General features: G+C 45.3%; 1 protein-coding gene and 1 pseudogene across 17 annotated transcripts in view; one reads left to right on the forward strand and one right to left on the reverse strand.

Moving 5' to 3' along the window:
• FANCC (FA complementation group C) overlaps positions 1-21506 on the reverse strand; it is a 218440-nt gene that overhangs the window by 20785 nt on the left and 176149 nt on the right. For all 17 annotated transcript variants that reach the window (XM_019033559.4, XM_055349974.2, XM_063696582.1 and 14 more), the window contains 3 exons: positions 15443-15599; positions 6618-6670; positions 5169-5268 (listed from right to left, as the gene is read on the reverse strand). In XM_019033559.4, coding sequence (XP_018889104.1) covers positions 5169-5268; positions 6618-6670; positions 15443-15599 — 310 coding nt within the window. The remainder of the gene's footprint in view (positions 1-5168; positions 5269-6617; positions 6671-15442; positions 15600-21506) is intronic.
• LOC134756888 (small ribosomal subunit protein eS26-like) lies at positions 3491-5179 on the forward strand (annotated as a pseudogene).

Raw genomic sequence — 21506 nt, forward strand, 5'->3', positions numbered from 1 at the left:
GAAAAGGGGTCTTACTTTGTTGCCCAGGCTGGTCTCCATCTCCTGGGCTCAAGAGATCCTCCTGCCTTGGGGCTCCCAACGAGCTGGGATTACAGGCGTGAGCTATGCCCCCAGCTTAAAAGTTTTAAATTCTGATGAGGTCTAATTTATCCATTTTTTCCTATGGTTAGTGCTTCTGTGAAATCTTAGATCACCTCAGTGTCAAACAGATATATTATCCTATGTTCTCTCTAGGGGCTTTATCTTTATAACATTTCTGTTGAAGCCCATGATCCTCTCAAATTAACTGTTGTGTGCTTTACAAGGTAATGTTTGAGGTTCATTTTTCTACATATGGACATCCAGTTATTCCAGCATCATTTGTTGAAAACGTTCCTTTCCCCATTGAATTGTCTTGGCATCTCTGTCAAAAATCAGTTGGCCACATATGTATGGGTCTATATCTGGACTCAATTCTGATCTATCTATGGCTGTCTTTTTGCCAATACCTCACTGTCTTGATTACAATAGCTTTTAAAATCTTTTTTTTTTTTTAAGACAGCGTCTCGCCCTGTCTTCCAGGCTGGAGTGCAGTGGTGTGATCATGGCTCACTGCAGCCTCCACGTTCTGGGCTCAAGCAATCCTCCCACTTCACCCCCCGAGTAGCTGGGACTACAGGCATGCATCACCATGCCCAGCTAATTTTTTATTTATTTATTTTTTTGTAGAGACTGGGGTCCCACTATGTTGCCCAGGCTGGTCTTGAACTCCTGGACTCAAGCAATCCTCCCACCTTGGCCCCCTAAAGTGCTGGGATTACAGGCATGAGCTGCTGTGCCCAGCCAGGTCTTTATTTTTTTGTTCAATCTGATGTTTCTGCCTTTTTATTAGAATATTTAACTTCCATTTAATTGCTGAAATTAATGTCATTGTAAGTAGTTTTGGGTTTAGGTCTATCTTTTGACATTGGTTTTCTTTTTTCCCCTCAATTTTTTTGTTCCTTTGGCAGCTTACATTTCTATTTTTTGGCACCTTAAGTCAATCAGATTGTGCCAAGTTCTGGCCCTCTCCCGGCCCCACACCGCCTTCCAACCTCACATGAGGGCAGCTGGGGGGAGGCAGGAGACCTCTCCGTGTGGTGTCCCTTTAAAGGGCTGATGGCCTCCAGTTTCTGTCCACTTTTTCAGGTGCTCTGTAGTGCCTTCAAATAGATTTTTAAAAATACTTTGCCTGGAGTTTATCATTTTTATCTGTGGGAGATTTAATCTAGCTCATTACCAGATGCTGTCATGGCTGCAACCAGAAACTGACCTGACTGGCTGTACTGCGCCACAGTGCAGGCTTAGAAAAAGTGGCTTGTCACACCCATCTCAATTTCTGCCTACTGTCTGATAGGGCATTTTGATGGAGCTGACTGTGTCCTCCAAACAGAACAGGGGCAAGAGGAAAGGGTAAGAAGAGACAGAAGCACTGACATGAGTGCTTCTGAAGATAGGAGAGAATGTGGATTTATGGGATCACTCATAAACTGTTGCAGGAAGTGCAGATGAGCACCAACACTTTTGAAATGAGTCTGGCAGGATCTACGAAAGCTGAACTTTTGTATTCCAAATACACTTCCACTCCTAAGTATCTATCCCAGAGTGTCCAGAGCAACATTGTTTGTAATAAAAAACAAAACCTGGAAGCATCTCAAGTGCCTACCAGCAGGAGGATGGCTACACTGCCATACGTTTTCACAATGGACTATGCATAACAATACTTCCCCACAGCCACACATGGCAATGTCAGCAAGTCTCTGCTGAGTGGAAAAGCAAGTCTCAAAAGATTGCACAGAGTATGCTGCTCCTGTTTGTTTTATATAGTGCAAAAACAACCAAAACTAAACAAAACATTGTTTAGGCAGTCATATATATGTGATCAAACTACTTTCAGAAAGAGCAAAGGGATAATAAACGTAAAATTCATTTTTTTTTTTTTTTTGAGACGGAGTCTCGCTGTGTCACCCAGGCTGGAGTACAGTGGCGCAATCTCAGCTCACTGCAAGCTCCGCCTCCCAGGTTCATGCCATTATCCTGCCTCAGCCTCCTGAGTAGCTGGGACTATAAGTGCCCACCACCATGCCCGGCTAATTTTTTTGTATTTTTAGTAGAGACAGGGTTTCACCGTGTTAGCCAGGATGGTCTTGATCTCCTGACCTTGTGATCCGCCTGCCTCGACCTCCCAAAGTCCTGGGATTACAGGTGTGAGCCACCGCGCCTGGCACATAAAATTCAAACCAGAGGCTACCTGGAGGGAGAGAGGCAGGGAGGAGCACGTGGATAGACATATACTCAGATTATTAGATATCAGGTTTACAGATATTCATTTTATTAAGAAGGAATTAATGAATAAAACACAGAGAGAAAAGAGGATCATGCATCTACCAAATATGACATGAAGGGTTTTGATTAGCTAAAAATGGACAGTCAAGAAGGCAGAGGGTCAACAGATGTAGATGGCCATCAGTTAAAAAGACAGGCACTCAGGTCCAGCTCTAGGAAGAGAAATAAACTAACAGATACCTATGCAGGCATTGGCAAAGCAAAGAGACTTTGCTTTCCTTTGTTGAGCTGAAGGCGAGGGTGGTGAATTCCTGTTTGTTTTTGGATCCCTGCCTTGCCTCACACCAGGACCCAGTGTGTGGTCCCCACGTCCTTAGGTGCGTATGCCTGGTCAGGGTACTAGTCTCAATTAAAAGAAACTGCAACATCAGTCCCAATCCATAGTGCCCACGGCCAACACAGAGGCTGAGGGTGAAGCTAAGAAGAAAAACAGGCGCGAGCTAACCCTAAAGAGCACAGTGGCACTCCTCCGCGGCCTCTGCTCCAACCCAGGTGTGCTCCGCGAGGCCACAGGTGAGACTCCCCAGAGGCCCGTTCCTAATGGGGTCTACAAAGAATGCACAAGGGAGGCTCAGAGACATTTACAGTTAGGCTCAAAATAACCGTGAGGGCCAGCTGTGCCTTCCAGCCGAGCCACCTCCAAAATTCTAGGTGGGACCATGGATAGCGCAGCTTGCTACAGCCCAGCTAACTTCTCCAGGGAAAGTGAGGGTGGGAAAAAATAAATCACAAATATTTACTGTTGGCCAGGCACAGTGGCTCAAGCCTGGAATCCAAGCACCTTGGGAGGCCAAGGTGGGAGGATCCCTTGAACCCAGCTGTTCGAGACCAGCCTGAGCAACAGAGAGACTCTATCTCTACAAAAAAAAAATTTAAAAATTAGCTCGGCGTGGTGGCTTGAACCTGTGGTCCCAACTACTTGGGAGGCTGAGGTGGGGGGATCGCTTGAGCCCACGAAGCCAAAGGCTGCAGTGAGCCATGATCATACCACTGCACTCCAGCCTCGGTGGCAGAGTAAGAGCCTGTCTCAAAAAATAAAATAAAATAAATATATATTTATTGTTGCTTTAAAAAGCAGAAACAGGCTGGGTGTGGTGGCTCACACCTGTAACCCCAGCACTTTGGGAGGCCAAGGTGGGAAGATTGCTTGAGCCTCAGAGGTTGAGACCAGCCTGGGCAACATGGTGAAACGCCGTCTCTAATAAAAATACAAAAATTAGTGCTTCCTCCAGTCCGTACCTCCAATATGATGAGAAAAAGGAACAACGGTCGTGCCAAAAAGGGCCGCGGCCACGTGCAGCCTATTTGCGGCATGAACCGTGCCCAATGTGTGCCCAAGGACAAGGCTATTAAGAAATTCATCATTGGAAACACAGTGGAGGCTGCAGCAGTCAGGGACATTTCTGAAGCGAGCGTCTTTGATGCCTATGTGCTTCCCAAGCTGTATTTGAAGCTACATTACTGTCTGAGTTGTGCAATTCACAGCAAAGTAGTCAGGAATCGATCTTGTGAAGCCCACAAGGACTGAACACCCCTACCCCAATTTAGACCTGCGGATGCTGCCCCACAACCCCCACCAAAGCCCACGTAAGGAGTTGAGTCCTTAAAGACTGAAGACGGACTATTCTCTCGAGAAAAATAAAATGGAAATTGTACTTAATAAAAAAATACAAAAAGTAGCCATGAGTGGTGACATGCACCTGTGGTCCCAGCTACTTGCACGGGCTAAAGTGTGAGGATCATCTGAGCTTGGGGGGTTGAGACTGCAGTAAACTGAGATCACATCACTGCACTCCCGCCTGGGTGACAGAGTAAAACCTTCTCAAAAAAAAAAAAAAAAAAAAAAAAGTAGAAATATCGGCTAAAACCTGAGAGATCTATTTGACGTTGGCGAGGGGTGTGATCTGGTGGAGCCAAGCATTGTAGCTCTCCTCTCGGAAGTCAAACTGCGGAGAGCTTCACAGGGGCCGTGACATACTCTACAGATGAGATGCACTGGACCAGCACCACTCTCGACAGGCAATGTTGTCCCATAAACATTACTTCTGTGGCCGTTAGAAATCAAGGCCAAATATAATGCTGAAAGGTGAAAGCTCTCTGGTAGCAAAGGTCCCTGTTTCACGAGGTCCCTCTAATTGGTCATTGACTCTTGGCAGCTGTTGCCCAGCCTCTGCTGCTGGGGACGTGGAGCACAATCTTCTGCAGGGTGCGGGCCTGGCCTTTGGTTTACTGACTGTGTCTAACACACACCTCCCGCTCACTGCCCTTCCTCACTCCTCTTCTAGTTAGTCAAGCCTTTCCCAGTCACTCTTACCACCTCCTTTCCTGGAAGCCAATTCACATTTGGGTCTCTGATAAGAATGAAGATGCTAATAATTAAGAATGTCCAGGAGTGCTTTGTAATAAGTGCCCTTTCCTATTCATCACATGCCATATAGACCCCAGGGTGCCTCCTGCTGACCTGGGAGGCTCAGATGCAGCCAGGGGGCAGTGTCCTGCTCGGCAGACAGTGCACAACACAGGGCCAAGAAGAGCCATCCTCCAGGGCCATGCATGCTGGCATGACAGAGTTCTCAGACACAATAGTAGACAGATGCTTCTGGGTATCAGGGCACGGGGCAGACAGATCTTGATTTATGTTAAGTTAAAATGGCTTAACCTTTGTTGGGGCACTTATTAGGAACCTTTCTTTGTGAGCAAAACAGTCCATCAAAATTACTGAAAATAAAGTGCTCTTGTCCAAAATACTCTCAACAGCGTCTTATTCTCTGGGATGAATGAGTAATATATGTGATATAACAAACCTGCTTGCTTTCTTTCTCCAGAGCTTCTACAAAGCACTGCGTAAACACCTGAATAGTGGCTATGATTTCCGGGGCCCCATCGGTTTCCAGGAGTGCACACCTGAACAATGCAAAGTCAGATCAGAACACGTTTAACAAGTAATCCGGCAAACATGAAAACCTGCACTGTATAAGGGAAAAGTAGAAACACTTTTTTTGTGCCATAAGCTTCAGCAGTATCTCAACTCATCAGATTTCAGTCCTTGTGTGAAAACAGGATAAATCTGTCGCTCCCTGCTATATTTTCTTTAAAATTGCAATGTGCAGAGCTCTCTTTCTTGGTTCTTAAATTATTAAGCAATGCAAATCCCTTCCACACAGGCTTGCATACTCTGTACAAATATTTTTGTATTGTATGCCTGGACACGCAACATCAACATTTTGCTTTCACAAGTGGAGACGAAGCTGCTCAAAGGGTAAAATGGCCTCGTCCATCCACCCAGCAAAGTAGGAAAATAATCTGTGTGTACCTGGTTTCGTTTCCATGCATTATCATACAATTAATTTTTCTTTATGTTTGTTTAAGCAAAACAAAACAAAACAAAACAAAACAAACAAACTCTCAAATTTTGCTAGCTTTAAACCCCAAACACTGTTCTGACTACTGGTGAGTTATTGTCACAGTAAAAATTCCTTTCCCCAAAGTCTGCAGTCTGCCCTGCAGCCTCTGCTGCTGTGTGTTAGGTGGGAGGGGCTAGAGAGAGAGCTGATATGGGCTCCCCTGGAAGAGGGGCTGGGACACTCCCAGGTGACAAGCTCCCCAGGGGCATCCAGTCTTAGTACTCCATGGTTAGTACTCCCACTAACTTAGTACTCCATGGTTAAAACTCCCACTAACTGCCAGCCACATCTCAGCTTCATGGCTGTGAGCTCCTCGTCTCTTGCCGTCTGTAAATCTAATGCATTTCCCAAGAAGTACTCGTATTTTCAAAATAAAAACGTAATGTGTTGTAAGAGAACATGCATGGTGTATTTTGCCTTTCAGAAGAGCTCTGTTAAGAATGACTTTTATTTTTCTTGGCTTTCTTTAGCTTTAAAGTCTTTTAAAAATATTGGTCAGCCCTCACATGGTGAAGGGAGTATATTGCTACCCTTTATTCTGAGCTGAGAAAAATCCTACGTGAATATTTCATGATATTAATATCTAACTCAATTCTGTGTTTCTATTATTAGAATCTTAAAAGGCTAAAGAAAATAAAGTTATCTTAATTCTTAGGCACTGGCCTTTAAATTTACACTGATTTTTGAGTTTTTACCTCTAATTACCAAAAAGCTCAGAGGAACAGGAGGGAATCAGAAACTCTAATTTCCCCATGATACAGCCAGAGACTACCACAACATTTTCTGATTCATGCTTGGAAAGGGAACCTTTTTTACATCAATTACTAGAAGAAACAGTGTAACATTTACCTGAACATCTCATCAACAATCCGGAATATGGCAGGGTGGCAGGCTGCTTGAGGCTGTAAAAGGAGAAGACCACGAGAATGTGAAATATCGCAAGCACTTTCTCAGAAACTTGCTATTATCAGCCAAAGGAGTTACTGGGAACTGCTGATGTCCAGAAAACTGGCATACTCCTTTTGGTTAGAAGAACGAACCACTGCTGTACTGAAAACGCCCCACATGCAAGTGCATACGGTGGTCTCCCTGGGCAGGGGTTACAGGCAGCTTATTCCTCTGTATACTCCTGTATGTCCCACATTTTCTATAAAAGCTCAGGCGATCCATAATACAGAATCAGTAAGTATTAGAGAAACTTTAAACATCCCTCTGCCCGCATGCCGTGGAGCCTGCCTGTACTGCCAGTTCTACTGAAGTGTGCCTGTGTGACCTCCTCAAATGGCTAGATGTGCCTCGAGGTCAGGCCCGTGCCTGCAGCCTGTTTATTCGGTAATTGGTACATAACGATTTAGAATTATTATTGGCAAACCAGTGACCACTACCACGCTGGACTAAATCACATTGCATCTTAGTGCACTTAACAGCTTGCATTAAGATGAAAAGGGGGTTCATGAAGAATAGTAAAAGGTATCTAATTTCTCCTTGAATATTTCGGTGATGGGTTCTGATTGAGTCTGCAGAAGCTGGCCTCCAGTAGCCCTGGGAGCTGGGGGGAGCTTCACTGGCCCAGTCCCTGGTTCCCTATCTTTTTGGCCAGAGCTCAAAGTATGAGATGATGCCAGATGAAAATGCCCATTTGTGTTCCAAAACAGATCCTTTATAGCAGGGTCCGTAACCTTTTCGGCACCAGGGACCGGTTTCTTGGAAGGCAATGTTTCCACAGACCGGGAGGGGGAGATGGTTTTGGGATGAAACGGTTGCTCCTCAGATCATCAGAGGACAACCCGATTCCAGGCATGCGCAGTCAGGATGGGGCTCTGGTTCCGTGGGAAGCGAAGCGCGGGGCTCTGACAGGGGCAGGTGCGGGCGGGAAGGCTAGGGGCTCCTCTCCGCTGTGCGCCCAGGGGGCGGGGACCCCTGCTTCACAGCAGCATTCACATGTTAGTGGATCAGGCGCTATTGGAAATTCAAGTCAGAGTGCATTTGATATGACTAGCTTTGGGAAACACTGTTCACAGGCCCCCGTCAGCAAGAAAAAAGGAGGCGCTCTGCTCCGTCCGTGCCCTGGATCACACTGAGGCAGGACCGCGCCTCCTCGCGGCCTCCCCGATGACATTGAGCCCGCGCCATCTAGCGTCCACTGGCCAGCACTGCTGGACCCCCCGGGCTCCAGGCAGGAGCTCTGCCACTTTTTCAGGACAGGATAATCTCCTTTTAATTATTTCAAGATTTCTAATTTGCAAGTTAAAATGTCCTACTCTTTAAATAATCTATGCTCCCTCACCCTTCACTGATGTGCATTTTTATCTAAAAGGAACCAACTTGATATTCTGACAGATAAATTCATTATCTATGCAAGAAAATAATTTGGCAGGACCACCGTTCAAGAGAGGAGAGGCAGGTTATTTCGTGGCTTCGAACTTAGGCATGTCAGTTAATCTCCTGATGCCCAGTCTCACTGTAAATAATAACAGTTATTAAGAGGTCACTGGATATAAGCACAGAAAATATAAAAGTTTCTATGTATTCATAATGAAAAAATAAAACAAGGGAAAAGCAACCGTATGTCTTGAAGAAATGTGATTCATCTAAGTTTGCCAGAGCAATTTTCAAAGTTTGTACAACAACATGCCTATTGAATAAGAGTGTTTAAGATCAAATAGCACTGTTATGTGCCCACAGGCAGACAGATAAGAGCTTGGAAATGCGTTGATAGAAAATAAGATCAAACTTGAAAATGGTAAAATTAAATTTCTTTTTTCTAAATGGTCAAACTATCCCAGAGCCATTCTATAGGTTTGATGCTAGTAGAGAATCATTCAATACTAATTATAGGGATTTCCAAACAGCAAAGAAAATGATGATCAGATGTAGATTAGGGCTACTATGAAAACCACTGGGGGAGCAAGGAAGACAGCTCTTACTCAGTTTGTTAGAAGACAGTGAGAGCTTAGATATGCTCCTCTTCTGTGCGCTGTTTTCTAGCAAAATCGCTCAATCCAATGTTTTAAATGTCTGCTGGCTGTGTAGAATCTGCTTGTTCTTCCCCATACAGATGGACTCTCCTCTTAGATTTCTTTCTTTCCAAATATTTCAGACCCTTGGCTACTCTCAGCCTGCTTCCACAACCCATTTTAGCTTTTAAAACAGGTTAAGAGGCCAGGAGGCAGGGGAACCTGCAGAAACAGCAACGGCAGAGATTTTGATTTGAAAACCAGTCTCCTTTTTTTTTTTTTTTTTGGAGACAGGGTCTCATTCTGTTGCCAGGCTGGAGTGCAGTGGCGATCTTGGCTCACTGCAACCTCCGACTCCTGGGTTCAAAAGATTCTCCTGCCTCAGCCTCCCGAATAGCTGGGATTACAGGCGCGTGCCACCACACCTGGCTAATTTTTGTATTTTTAGTAGAGATGGGGTTTCACCGTGTTGGCCAGGATGGTCTCAATCTCCTGACCTCACTAAAAAAAAAAAAAAAAAAAAAGAAAAGAAAACCAGTCTCCCTTGCCACCCTACAGCTGTGAACTGCTCCTTCTCATCTGCACCCCTCACCGATGGCTTTTAAAATGAGACTCTTTATACTTTCTGAGCACATAATTTCAGGGTCAGTGAGTCCCCTCATGAGGACTGGAGTACTACAGGTCAAGCATATGTCCCAGCAACATCAAATCACAAAAGCAATCTTAAGCTGCTTTTCTTATCAAGATAATCTTCCAAATAGAATTAAGGTTTTAATACACGCTTCTTTGGAAGCCGTATCTTCCCCCCTAAATCTCTGTAGCATCTTCATGAGTGATGACGCAGGCATCTAACCTCTGATCCTGTTTTATTTGTAAGGTGGGGCACTCCGGTAACACACCAGAGGTCACGCTGCAAGCCAGGGCTCTGAAGCCCCATGACTGGGGCCATTATCTTTTCTATAAAAGCGGGGAAATAAAATAAACCTTTTGTGGTTTCCATCTGTTTGTTTTTCTCCATCCTACCAAAATCTGTTCCTTCTCAAGCTCTCCCTTCTCCATCTGGCCTAACGATTTCCACAGGCAGATCATTTCAACTCGAGGGGAGCTACGTCAGCAGGAGGTCTTCAATAACATGAGTCTTGTCCTTCCCTCCTTATCTCCCCCAGGCTTTTCACTGAATGCCCAGGATGACTAGGGGGCGAAGATGGAGAGCTCTGGGTTCTGCCTTCCCTCCTGTATAGACCCGATTGTTCTGCTGGGTGTGCATCCCCTTGGGCTAACGAGAGCTTTCCCTCTGATCTCCCCTCATGGCTACCCAGAATTGCATTGTTTATCTCCCCTCCACCTAGAAAGAAAGCCCATCTTCATCCCTCAAAACACAAGGGAAGACAAAGTCAACATGGAATCAACACACAATAACCATGGTCTCGATGCCTGTTTTGGAGGAGAGGCAAGGGAGAGGCCAACTTGTGACTCTGCACCATGAACTGTGCAAATTACACAGGCTCTTGTGCCCGGTCCTTGATGTTTACTTAAGCTGTTATTTTCATACCAACTCACCAATGATTATTACAAGCCACTTGCCACTTGAAAGAGGCCTGAGAACACAGAAGAACAGAATTCTCAGGAAGAAGCATTTGTTTCTGTCATTTGCTGATTCTGTGTGTGTGTGTGTGAGAGAGAGAGAGAATAGGGAAAAGGAGAGGGACAGAAAACAAACCAAAAAGGGAAATTAGACTATGATTTAAGGTAATTCACAGACAAAAGCAAATCCCTTTTAGAAAAAATAAAAAGGCAGTGAAGGAACAGAAAAAATTATCAAGTGCTTTCCATCTATCACCTTTCATAGGTATATTCGCCTTAAAAATAAAGAAGGAAATAGCAGATGACAGAGAAGCTGAAGTTCATTAAGCCTGGAATAGATTCTTTCCTGGTATTTTCATGTACTTGCATGTAGCTTAAATATTTACTTAGGAAATGGGTCATTTAAAGAATCAGCTGATGGGCAGCTTCCCCTCCAGTTTACCCAGCAGCCAGACAATCCTGTCCCACTGTGTAGCTGTTTCCGAGCCACTGTTCTCTCCACAGTGGGAAGCCCTTGTTGTTAATATGTGCATATTCACCACAAAATACCTTTCTTCTTAAAAAGAAGATTCTCCATAAGAGTCATTTCACCAGTGAACTCCTCTATTGAAGTGAAAAATGATTTGGCTTGAGAAAAACCTATTTATACAAAACCTTCACATCTATCATGTACAATAAGGCACCTTTATAAATATGTATTTTTTATTATGCCATTTGCTTCTTTTCTATTTTCAAAATACTAAACATAAGACTCTAAATATCCCTTTTACATTTTCAGATCTATTTTGTTTTAAAACATTCAGGTTCCTTTTAACAAATTTGAGCTCGGAAAAATTATTCTTTCTTTTTAATCTTTACCAGATGTTGTTTATACACAAACAATTTTTTCAGTACTCCATAATGCAATTATTGTTTAATTAGTGATAAATCTGTCATTCCTGGGCTTAAGAACTTAACAAGTACCAAATGTACTTTTGCGTCTTAAATTTACATGTGCTCTCCTCTGTGTTTGGACACAGAGGATCCCCAGCACCCCCTCCCCTGCCTGAAGTCCTTCTAGCCTTGCCCAGTGGCCTCTATCCAATTAGCCCGGGTAGCCCAAGCTGGAAGAAAGCTCCTCAGCCCCCTGCTGCTTCACAGCTCAGCGTGAGTGGCAGTGACCCCTACGTCCACCCCTCCTTTGTTTTTGGGTTTTTTCCTCTTTCGCTTCATCTCTGGCCACAAGGTCTGCATCCCCAACTGCAATTCCAACTGCAATTCCATTGCAAGGAAACTCGCAACATGGGCCTCTTTCTTCACAGAGACTATGCTGGAGGATCTGGTGCCCCCCTGAGGCTAATTCTGGAAAGTGCAACTCCAGTCCAAGACGCGGAACCTCCCAGCTTTTAGCCATACACATCAGCCAGCACTACTGGACTACTGCTAAATTATCTACTTCAGCTCTTGTTCAATTACATGCACCACATTAAAGAGCTCAAAAGGAAGTGCCGAAAAGACTGAAAAAGCAGGAAAAGAAAACCCTGGCATGTTAGTGAAAAGCTACTTAAGCACAGCAAACTGACAATATCACCCAGGATGTAGAGTGAACTCTTCAGCATAATATTTTACCAAGGAGGAGCTGCATATTGGGAGTCTGTGTAAAGGAAGTTTCTTTTTCTTTCTGAAGTGCTACAATTGCTACCTGGAGAATGAGGGAAAAAAACACAACCTATCCCATATCGAGGAGGATACTGAGGTATCTAGATGCTTTTTATTCTTAAGTTCATATTAGATAAAGTAATCTTTTGAATTGAGCCATAAAGATTTTTAGGTAGGAGAGAAAATGAAGCATATTCTGATATCAAATCTTAGCAGAAACAACTCTGCCTCCTGGGCGCCTCCTCTGCTCCTTTCTTTTGGGGACAAGTCTGCCTGGGAAGGTGAGGCTAGCTCCTCTGGACCCAGCTGCGGGCGGGCTCTGCCAGCAAATGGGAGGGCATGGGAATCGGGTACCTTCCGGCCCTGGCATGCAGCTTGCCAGCCAAGCACAGTACCACCCTGACACCCTGCAGACACTTTTCATTCCAATGTGGAATCCAATGAATAGCTTTCTGGGCTCCACAAACAGAATTGTAACTGGAAAACATAACATCCTTCTAATTTGGGGCCAGCCTTGGGAAACCGAACAATGCCAAGAAGGCTGCATAATTAACAAGTGGCTTTCACTGCTGTCGGTGACATCAGTTTTTAAGGTCAGGTCTGAAGCTATGGATTATGGTCTTCCCGTGTCCATGCTGTCAAGGAAAACACAAGACCATCTGCTTTTGAAAAGTTTCAGTCTGTACAGTAAATGACAATCTAGGGCTAATACCTCACTTGATGTAGGAGCTACCAACTGTGGCAGACAGCATGACTCAACAGCAGTCCAGTCCACCGCATGGAAGCCAAAGGGGAAGCCTCAAAAGTGAACGGGTTTTGAAAACTGTTATTTTAGATGTTAAATACATACATAGTCATTTGGAACTCAGGTAATAAGAGACTAATCCCTCATTATTCATGGTCTTAATGGAAAATATCAGACCTGCGAGTCCAAGAGGCCAAAGAACATTTGGGAAGGTCATTTCACTTTGTACAACCTGTACCACACTTTTATCTTTTGTTTTTGTTACATTTTGCTAACTATAGAATTTCCAGGACTCATTCTGCATAGTCCCAAGAGAGAGAAATATAATTAACAGTGCTCTATATAAAACACAAGTTACGTAGACCATCACACTTTAATTACTCTCAGAATCCAACTCTAATGTAATAGGCATCAGGTTTCCTCTGGAGCACAGCGCAGCAGTCTCGTGCTATCTGAGTCTTAGAGATCTCTCTGATACTTCTGTACAGTCCTGTCACTGCACCAAGATACTGCACTGCGATAAATGAATCAGATGATGCAATTAGGAAGCAGGCTCTTCAGGTTACCCCTGCAATCACTTAGCCACGTCACAGGCCTATTGCGGCCTGCCTGGCTTTCTGGCACTGCAGGCCCAGGATGCTGAGGAGAACAGCCCACACCAATCAGGGGCTTCCAGCCATCGTCTGTATTGTAATTACCTCCTTGAACCATGAGGCACAGAGAGGTCACATCCTGCCAATGCCACAGTAAATTAAACCAAATAACACCCTCTAGAATCCCCCTTTAGCCATAATGGAAGCTCTGAATTTCTGCACACACGATCCTGATAAAAGCTTTTGTAAGTCAACTGACTTCAAAGCTGTGTGACTCGTGGGAGATTACTGTAAACTACAAACTGGAGACTGAGCATTATACAGTTATGTGCAATGGGACAGCCTGCGTTCTCTGTCTTGCATCTGCTGTGCTCACCACAGTGCTGCTCAGGCATGAGGGCCACAGGCAAAAAGGACATGGAGAAGGTTCAGAGAAGAATCCAAGGATTAAGGAAAGGCTGGAAAAAAGGCAATGGGACTAGAATTTTTCAATAGGGAGAAGACTTAAGGAAAATGTCATAAGCACCCTGGGAGCAAGCTTATAGCCCAGTTACTATTATTTTGCCACTGAAAAGGGACCAGAGAAACTGAAATCCTAGTATGCACATGTAAGTTAGAAATAGATTTAGCAGACAATAAAGGTAATTTATGACCTTGAATCACCAGGAATGGGCTGTCAGAGGGCTTCTGAAAGTCATGATTTTGAATTGTACTGCAACCATTTTAAAATAAGGTGCATTCCTATTTCTTGCCTTAATATATGACTCTTTTGGATGGTAAGGTTAGGTAGTAATTATCCTTAAGAAATCTGTTTGGGCTCTCTCAGTCTTAATATACACGTCTTCCTTTCTCTTCTATCGTGGTAAACTTTCAAGTCAGGTGGGATCCGTGTGTGCAGCCTGAGGTACAGGTGAGAGCAGCGTGGCTGTCAGCACCTGCAACCCTATGCACATCGCCCTGGGAGGCCAAGGGGAAGGGTGAAAGGGGCCATGAAACAAGGGGAGAAACGGGATCGCGGAGGAAGGCAACTGATTCCATTAGGATTCCCTTAGACAGTCTCCAACTAGAAAGAGAAAGAAAGAACACAGAAGTCCCAACTGAACTAAACAAGTTGAAGGCCTCTAGGAGGTAGGGGTTCTATGAGCTCAGGAAAAGTGGGCACAGCCAACCTCAGGGACTTCCTCAGTCTCAGCTCAAGGGTGAGGGTGAACACTCCCTCCTTCCCAGTGTCCCGGCCACTAACTAAAGACCGGACTGTTCACTGTGGCTCTTGGAACTCACTTTCTCCACTTGCAGGAAGCAGGAAGAAGTGGAAGGCAATCTCTGTATCACATCCCTGTAGATTATGAAAGCTAAAGGGAAAAAGGGCAGAGTTCACTGGAGCTCCTGGAAGACAGAGGCTGCGGGACCACGGCACCTGCAGGTTTCTGAATCATTTTTTCAGGGTGCCTTGGTCTTTATTCCTGTCCTTACAAAATGTGCTCCAATCCCACAGAGCTGCCTCCCACAAAGGAAGATGACTGGCGAGTCAGTGGTGGCGAGGGCCACTGAGAGCCCAGGGTGCCAGACACTGGGCCAGGAGGTGGATGTCCACGTGGGCTGGAGTCCCCAGCTGCACGGTCCTGAGCGGGAAGGGAGCCAGGCGCCACCGCGCAGGGGAGGGTGAAGGTAGGTGGCCTCACACCAAAAGAAAACTTACAGAAGTCTTAGCTGGTTCTGCTGCTTTAACCATTTTTCTGGGGTTTTGTGTCTCTTGAATATTTCATCTTTCCTCTAGTGAAGAGCTACAAGTTTATTTTTTGAATGTTTTTAATTGATTCTTCCTCTTACCCATATGTTCATTTCCAAAAACTTATTTTCCATGCTGAAATAAGAAATACTGTTTTTAAAAAGTCTGTTGTGCAAATGCCAATTCTTGTGAACATGTGATATACGGCATATCAATCAAGTAAACCTCAGATCTCTCCCTGCATGCTCCAAGGATGCAGAAAAGCCCCCATGTTAGTGATTTCAAAAATAAAATGTAAATACACGATTATATATAAAGGTTCCAATTGCTCTTTTGTTTACATCCCCCCCTTTCATTCTCTGACTAAAAGAAATGATTCCCAGCATCTCCTTCAAGGATTTTTCCCTTCATCAAAACCCAGCACGTACCAGCGATGAATCTTTTATAAAGCATTCGATCCTTCTCAGACAATTTCTCTCACCGGAGATTAGCTTTTCAAAAAGATGCAGCATTGCTTTTTCAAGGCTGGGAAGGTGCCGAAGCCAGAGGCAGACTACAGCCGACATGGGGAGAGAAATCTTCTTCCTTTCAGAAAGAAAGAAACAAAATTTTAAACAGAAATGGCTCACTGAAAAAAGAAGATTAAAAAAAGTTCAAAATGCAATTACTAATCCAATTTGTGAGACTTCTCATCGTGGTCACAGCAGTGGCTAATAATTTATAGAAATCAGTGAATATTTACCAAGTGCTCATTTGCAAAATAATGTGAATATGCTTCCACTTCAACTCACCTTAAGAAATCAGAAATGCTCAGGAAAAAAATTGCTTTCAAAAAGAATAAGCAAATGTCTAGTGATGGAAGAGGGAGCGATAAAAAACGGGATGGAAAAGGCCTTGTGATGCCCAATCCCTAACTGAAGAAATAGGCATGTTCAAACACGCGTAATCATGCCTCACAATAAGGAGGCGGACCTGGGTTTCAGTCCCAGCACCACTGCCTACTAACTGTATGATCTCGGAGAAGTTAACCTCAGTTTATTCATCTGTAAAATGGGCCTATCCCCTTCACAGTGTTCTTGTAATGCAACAACACACATACAGTGATTAGCACAGTGCTTGGCACATAAATATTCAATTACTGTAATTATAATCGGTTGCTTGAAAGTTGAAAATATTTCTAACAATTTCAAGGCCAGATGCAGTGGCTCACACCTATAATCCCAACACTTTGAGAGAATGAGGTGGAAGGATCACTTGAGCCCAGGAGTTCAAGACCAGCCTGGTCAAATAGTGAGGCCCTGCTTCTACAAAAAAAAATTTTTTTTTAAATTAGCCTGGCATGGTGATAGCACACCTGTAATCCCAGCTACTTGGGAGGCTGAGGCAGGAGGATCGCTAGAGCCCAGGGGGCTGAGGCTGTAGTGAGCTGTGTTCACGTCACTGCACTCCAACCTGGGCAAAGAGCAAGACCCTGTCTCAAAAGAAAAAAATCCAATTTCATATATGGTGGTTATGGCCTAGTTGATGCACTGGACCTTAAGTGTGATACTGGATAGGTTAGCAGGACTGGGAATCAAAGATTCCTTTAAAAAAAAAAAAAGATGCAAAGTCGTGCTCTCTCACCCAGGCTAGAGTGCAATGGTGTGATCAAAGTTCCCTGTAACCTCAAACTCCTAGGCTCATGTGATCCTCCTGCATCAGTCTCCCCAGTAGCTGGGACTACAGGTGCACGTCACCACATCTGGCTATTTTTTTTCTTGTAAAGATGGGGGTCTTGCTATTTTGCCCAGTTTGGTCTCGAACTCCTGGCCTCAAACAATCTTCCTGCCTTGGCCTCCCAAAATGTTGGGAATACAGGCCTGAGCCCCAATACTCCCCAGACACAACCATTTTGTGTAGGTACATTTGTTTCTAAAGGAAAATATATTAACGTCCTCTTGTGTCAGTGAATTGGGGCTCCACTTCCCCTCCCTGGAGGGAGCATGAGGGGCACATGTCTGACTCTGAGCCCCAACTGCTGGCTCTGGGATACAGTAGAGCTGCCCCCGAGAGCCACCTGCCCTTTACCTGCACATCCCAGACAGCGGGTGCTTCCCAGTGGGTGCTTTTCAAACTTGATGTCTATTCATTAATCTCCCTCCTGTCTTGCCCCAAGAAAAACGAGGCTACTGCTATTAATAAGGAAAACTAAAGTGGGGGCATAAGCCCCCCACCGACCCAACAACCCCTTCAAGGCCTGTCCCTTCACCATGACTTTTGGGCCACTTCTCTGCAGAGCTGGTGTGAAGCCCAGCAACTGGGTCCAGGGACAGGAAGGGACATGGGGAGCAGTTCCTAGAGGTTTCACTTTTTCTGCTTGCTTGGTGTAGCTCCTGCAGACCTTGTCCAGGGTTGACCGCGGGGCAAGAGCAGCAGGGAAGATGCTGAAGACCCGGGGAGACTGCGGAGGAGCTGGCACAAGGCAGGGGGAAGGGAGAAGGGAGGGAGGGTACATTCACCTCAGAGCCTCCTGATCTCACGCTCACACCCTGAGCTTCAATTTGTCCAGGACCCACCGGCAGGCCCCGTTCCTCATCTCCCCACCTCCCACACCTGGCAAAGCCCTGCCATGGTGCCACACCCCCTCAATACTGGACATGCCATTTACTCAGATGAAAAGAAGAGAAGAAATGATTTCTGGAGGATTTACTAAGAGATCAGTTTGAGGTGTGTGGATTTGGAGTGTCTGAGGCACAACCAAGCAGAGATATTCAATAGGTCCTTGAATATCCAAGGTGGAAGCTCCGGGAGAGGAATTGGCTGAAGGTACACATTTGGGTGTCAGAACCCCAAGGGAGGAAGCTCTGAGTGCGGAGGCAGGCAGGGGAGGAGGAGCAGCTGCAAATGGCAGGAGGCGCAGAAGCAGAGGACGCTGTCACCAGAGCACGAGAAGACACAGGCCTGAGCAGTGCTACAGAGGGGCGAATGAACCCTGAGTGTGCCGGGCAGGCCCTGGATGGCAGCACATGGCAGAGAGAGGAGAGGAGTGGAGGTGAAGCCAGGACTGCAGACAGGACTTCAGAGGACTGGCGGTAACAGGAGTGATCCCAGGCGGCAGCCCAGAGGTGGGGCCTAGTGTGCTCCTGAAAGGCTGCCAACGGGCAAGGCGCAGAGGAGTGGGAGAGGCTGAAGAGCAGTGGCTGGAATGATGCTGTTCCACTTGCACCTGAATCCTCATTAACAGCCCTACAAAACAGGTACAAAATTATCCCCTCCCCGCACAGAAGAGGCAGCCGAGGTCAGAGAGGACCAGGACTCGCAGCTGGTAAGACTTGAAGCCAGGGCGGCTGAGATTGCAGTGAGTAGTACAGGACCACGTTGGCTCTGAGGAGGGGTGCAAGAAGCCGGGCCTGGGCTCAGCAGAACAGTGGGCAGCTTTACTGGCTGGGCCAGACGCCGTGCCTGTGCTTATGCCCCTTGTGAAGAGGAAAGGCTTTTCCATCCAGGTGGTCAGCCAATTCTAGCGACATCAATGGAGCCCTGGGGAGGGGTTCCTGTCCAGTAATCATGGGGAAGCAGAACACCCCTGGGTGTGGAGAGGGTGCTCGGAGCTTCCATCATGGAGCCAGGAAGCTCTGAATAGGAGAGTTCGCCTCTCAGTGGCTCCTCCCTTCTCAAGCAGCAGTGCTGGCTTTGACCCGCTTTCCTCATGCCTTATCTTTTTTCAGGATCCATGTAACACGAATCTGTACGTCACTGGAAAGGCGTTTCACTGCAGTGAGAGGTCTTCTGCCAGCACCACATCCTGGCCGAGAGCCATGGCACGGTGTTTGTCATTCATCCCGCCAGTTGGTGGTGGGGAAGCTGCTGCAGCACTCAGGCCAGGCCGCCAGGAGCAGCAGCAAATTCACATGAACCAATGCAGAACCGACCCATCCTGCTTAGCGGGAGGAATGAAGAACCGACCCATCCTGCTTAGCGGGAGGAATGAAGAACCGACCCATCCTGCTTAGCGGGAGGAATGAAGAACCGACCCATCCTGCTTAGCGGGAGGAATGAAGAACCGACCCATCCTGCTTAGCATAGTCACTCAAGCACACGAGTCACACTCCAGTCAGTAAAGCACGTGATGCGCCCATTCTAGTTTGAAAACGATGTGTGTTAATAGCTGTCTTTTTATTAGAGCCTTGATTCAGAGCACACCCTACTAATTGCTGTGAGTGATTATGTTTATGGACCTGTGTTTAATATTTGGATAGATTTTGCTCTAAAACCTCAGTGACTTAACTCTTTGTAATCACTCCTGAATGAAGGAATCGCCGAAGCAGTATCATCTTGATACGCTTGCCTAACAGAATTTGGCTGAGCCAACATATTTGTATTCTACCTGGTGCTCTGAACCAGGCTGGCTTTAAATAAAAAGGCAAATCATAGAAAAAGAACTGCAAATGGCCGATAAAAATGTGCAGCTCTCCCATCTAATTAACAGTAAAGGAAGGGAAACGCACCGACGCGGTCTCAGTTTCACCCTCTCCATGTAGGCGCTGAGAAGAGTGACAACACCCAGTGCTGGGGTAGGCAGAGGGTGCGCCTCCTCACAGGCAGGCAGGCACTGGCTTCACATGGCCAGTCATGTGGTGCCACTGAAGAAAATGCAAGACACATAGCCCCGTGTTAATCATCGTACTGCTGTCAATTTGCCTGGCAGAAATAGAAACATCAGTTTGAGGATATTTACTGCAATCCTTAAATATGATAAGGACAAAACTATAAACACTGCAGTGTGCACCTACGGGGATGGTGGAACAGAGTGTGGGCCTCGTGCCACGGAGTATGCCCCTATTTCAAATGAGCTGGATCCATGTCCTGCGAGGGGTATTTAAGACACGCTGATTAAAAAGCAGGCTCTGGAATGATGTGGCTATGGTGTAATGCTGCTTTTGTTTTGACAATGAGCAGACAATGGCTTTATATGGACTTTATGTTTAACAAGCATAAGGTATGGCTACCAGAATTACTGCAGCATGAGGAGGAGGAGGTAATGAACACTTTCTGTATATGCCTTGTGCTGTATTGTTTGACCTGATAAAATGAATATATATATATATATATATATATATATATATATATAAATATATATATTCATTCATTCTGTGGAAAATTTAAAGGGACAATAAAGTATAAAAAAGAAAAAAATGTTTTTAGGGAAACTAAAAAATTTCATTCTGTTCAATATGTTAGTGACAGAAACGCTAAGGTTGTCCTTTTTCTTCTCTATAATGGTTCCATCCATCCTGCCTGGAACTGACCAAAATCATGAATTCAAGAAAACAGAGTAAGATAAAAACTTGACTCCCCCAAATCCCTACCTAATAATTGGGAGAGTTTTCTGTATCATAGTTATGTTTTAGGAAATGGGGCGGACATTTAGAATTTATGTGTAATACATTACTATTTTCTCCTTTAAAATAATGAGCAGTAGGCTTCCAGTCAGGGCTCCACCTAGAAATCTGATTTACAGTGACAGCGTCTGCCATGAGCCAGGGAAGCCTGGACAGGACGCTCTCCCCTGTCCAACAGACTCTTCCAAAAGACACCTCCTTGACATTCAGAAAACTCTACTTTGTTTCCCCCAAATACTCAGTTTAGTGAGGCAGTTGTGTTTTCTCATCCTTTACAAAAAGAGGTAGCAGGTAAAGAAATTGGTCCAACTGCTTACTAAATAATTTTGGCTCCAAATATTTTTATAGCTACAAAAAAACAAAACAAAACAAAACCAGAATGCAGAATTAAATTCTTCACAAGAAAGGTTCTTGATGAGGGAGGCCCATCTGAGAGGTTGTGTTCTAAAGCTGTCTGAGCAGTAGAGCGGAGGCCAGGGCTTCCTCAGCCAAGACAAAGGTGCACCGGCAACAGTCCACCTTTTCAAACCAGAAAGAGATCAAGGCTGTTTGGGTTGCCAGAGAAACTCACAAAACTTGGATTTAACTGTTGTGGAGAATTGCTTACTTCCAAGGAACTGAAAAGAACACTGTTTGATCCTAAAGTTGTATTTAGGTGACAGCCTGATCTAAGCAATGCATCATGATTCAGACAAAAGTTGCCATCATTATCATCTGCATGTGCAGAGCAGCTCACTTCTCAAAAGGCAGCCACCAACAAGCATAAGAAATGTGCAAACCCAAACACACCAGAATGTCTGGCAATTACACGTCAATATAAGCAGATTTTTTATTAGAAAAGTAAAGTTTTCTGTGACTAAATTTGTGACCATATCTTATTAAGGTTAAAAAAACAGGATGTGGCTGGGCACAGCGTCTCAGGCCTGTAGTCTCAGCACTTTGGGAGGTCGAGGAGGGTGGTTTGCTTGAGTCCAGGAGTTCAAGACCAGCCTGGGCAACACGGCAAAACCCAGTCTCTACCAGAAATACAAAATAATTAGCAAGGCATGGTGGCACATGCCTGTAGTCCCAGCCACTCGGGAGGCTGAGGTGAAAGAATCACCTGAGCCTG

The sequence above is a fragment of the Gorilla gorilla genome, chromosome 13 (genome assembly GCF_029281585.2).
Source record: "Gorilla gorilla gorilla isolate KB3781 chromosome 13, NHGRI_mGorGor1-v2.1_pri, whole genome shotgun sequence".
Lineage (NCBI taxonomy): Eukaryota > Metazoa > Chordata > Mammalia > Primates > Hominidae > Gorilla > Gorilla gorilla.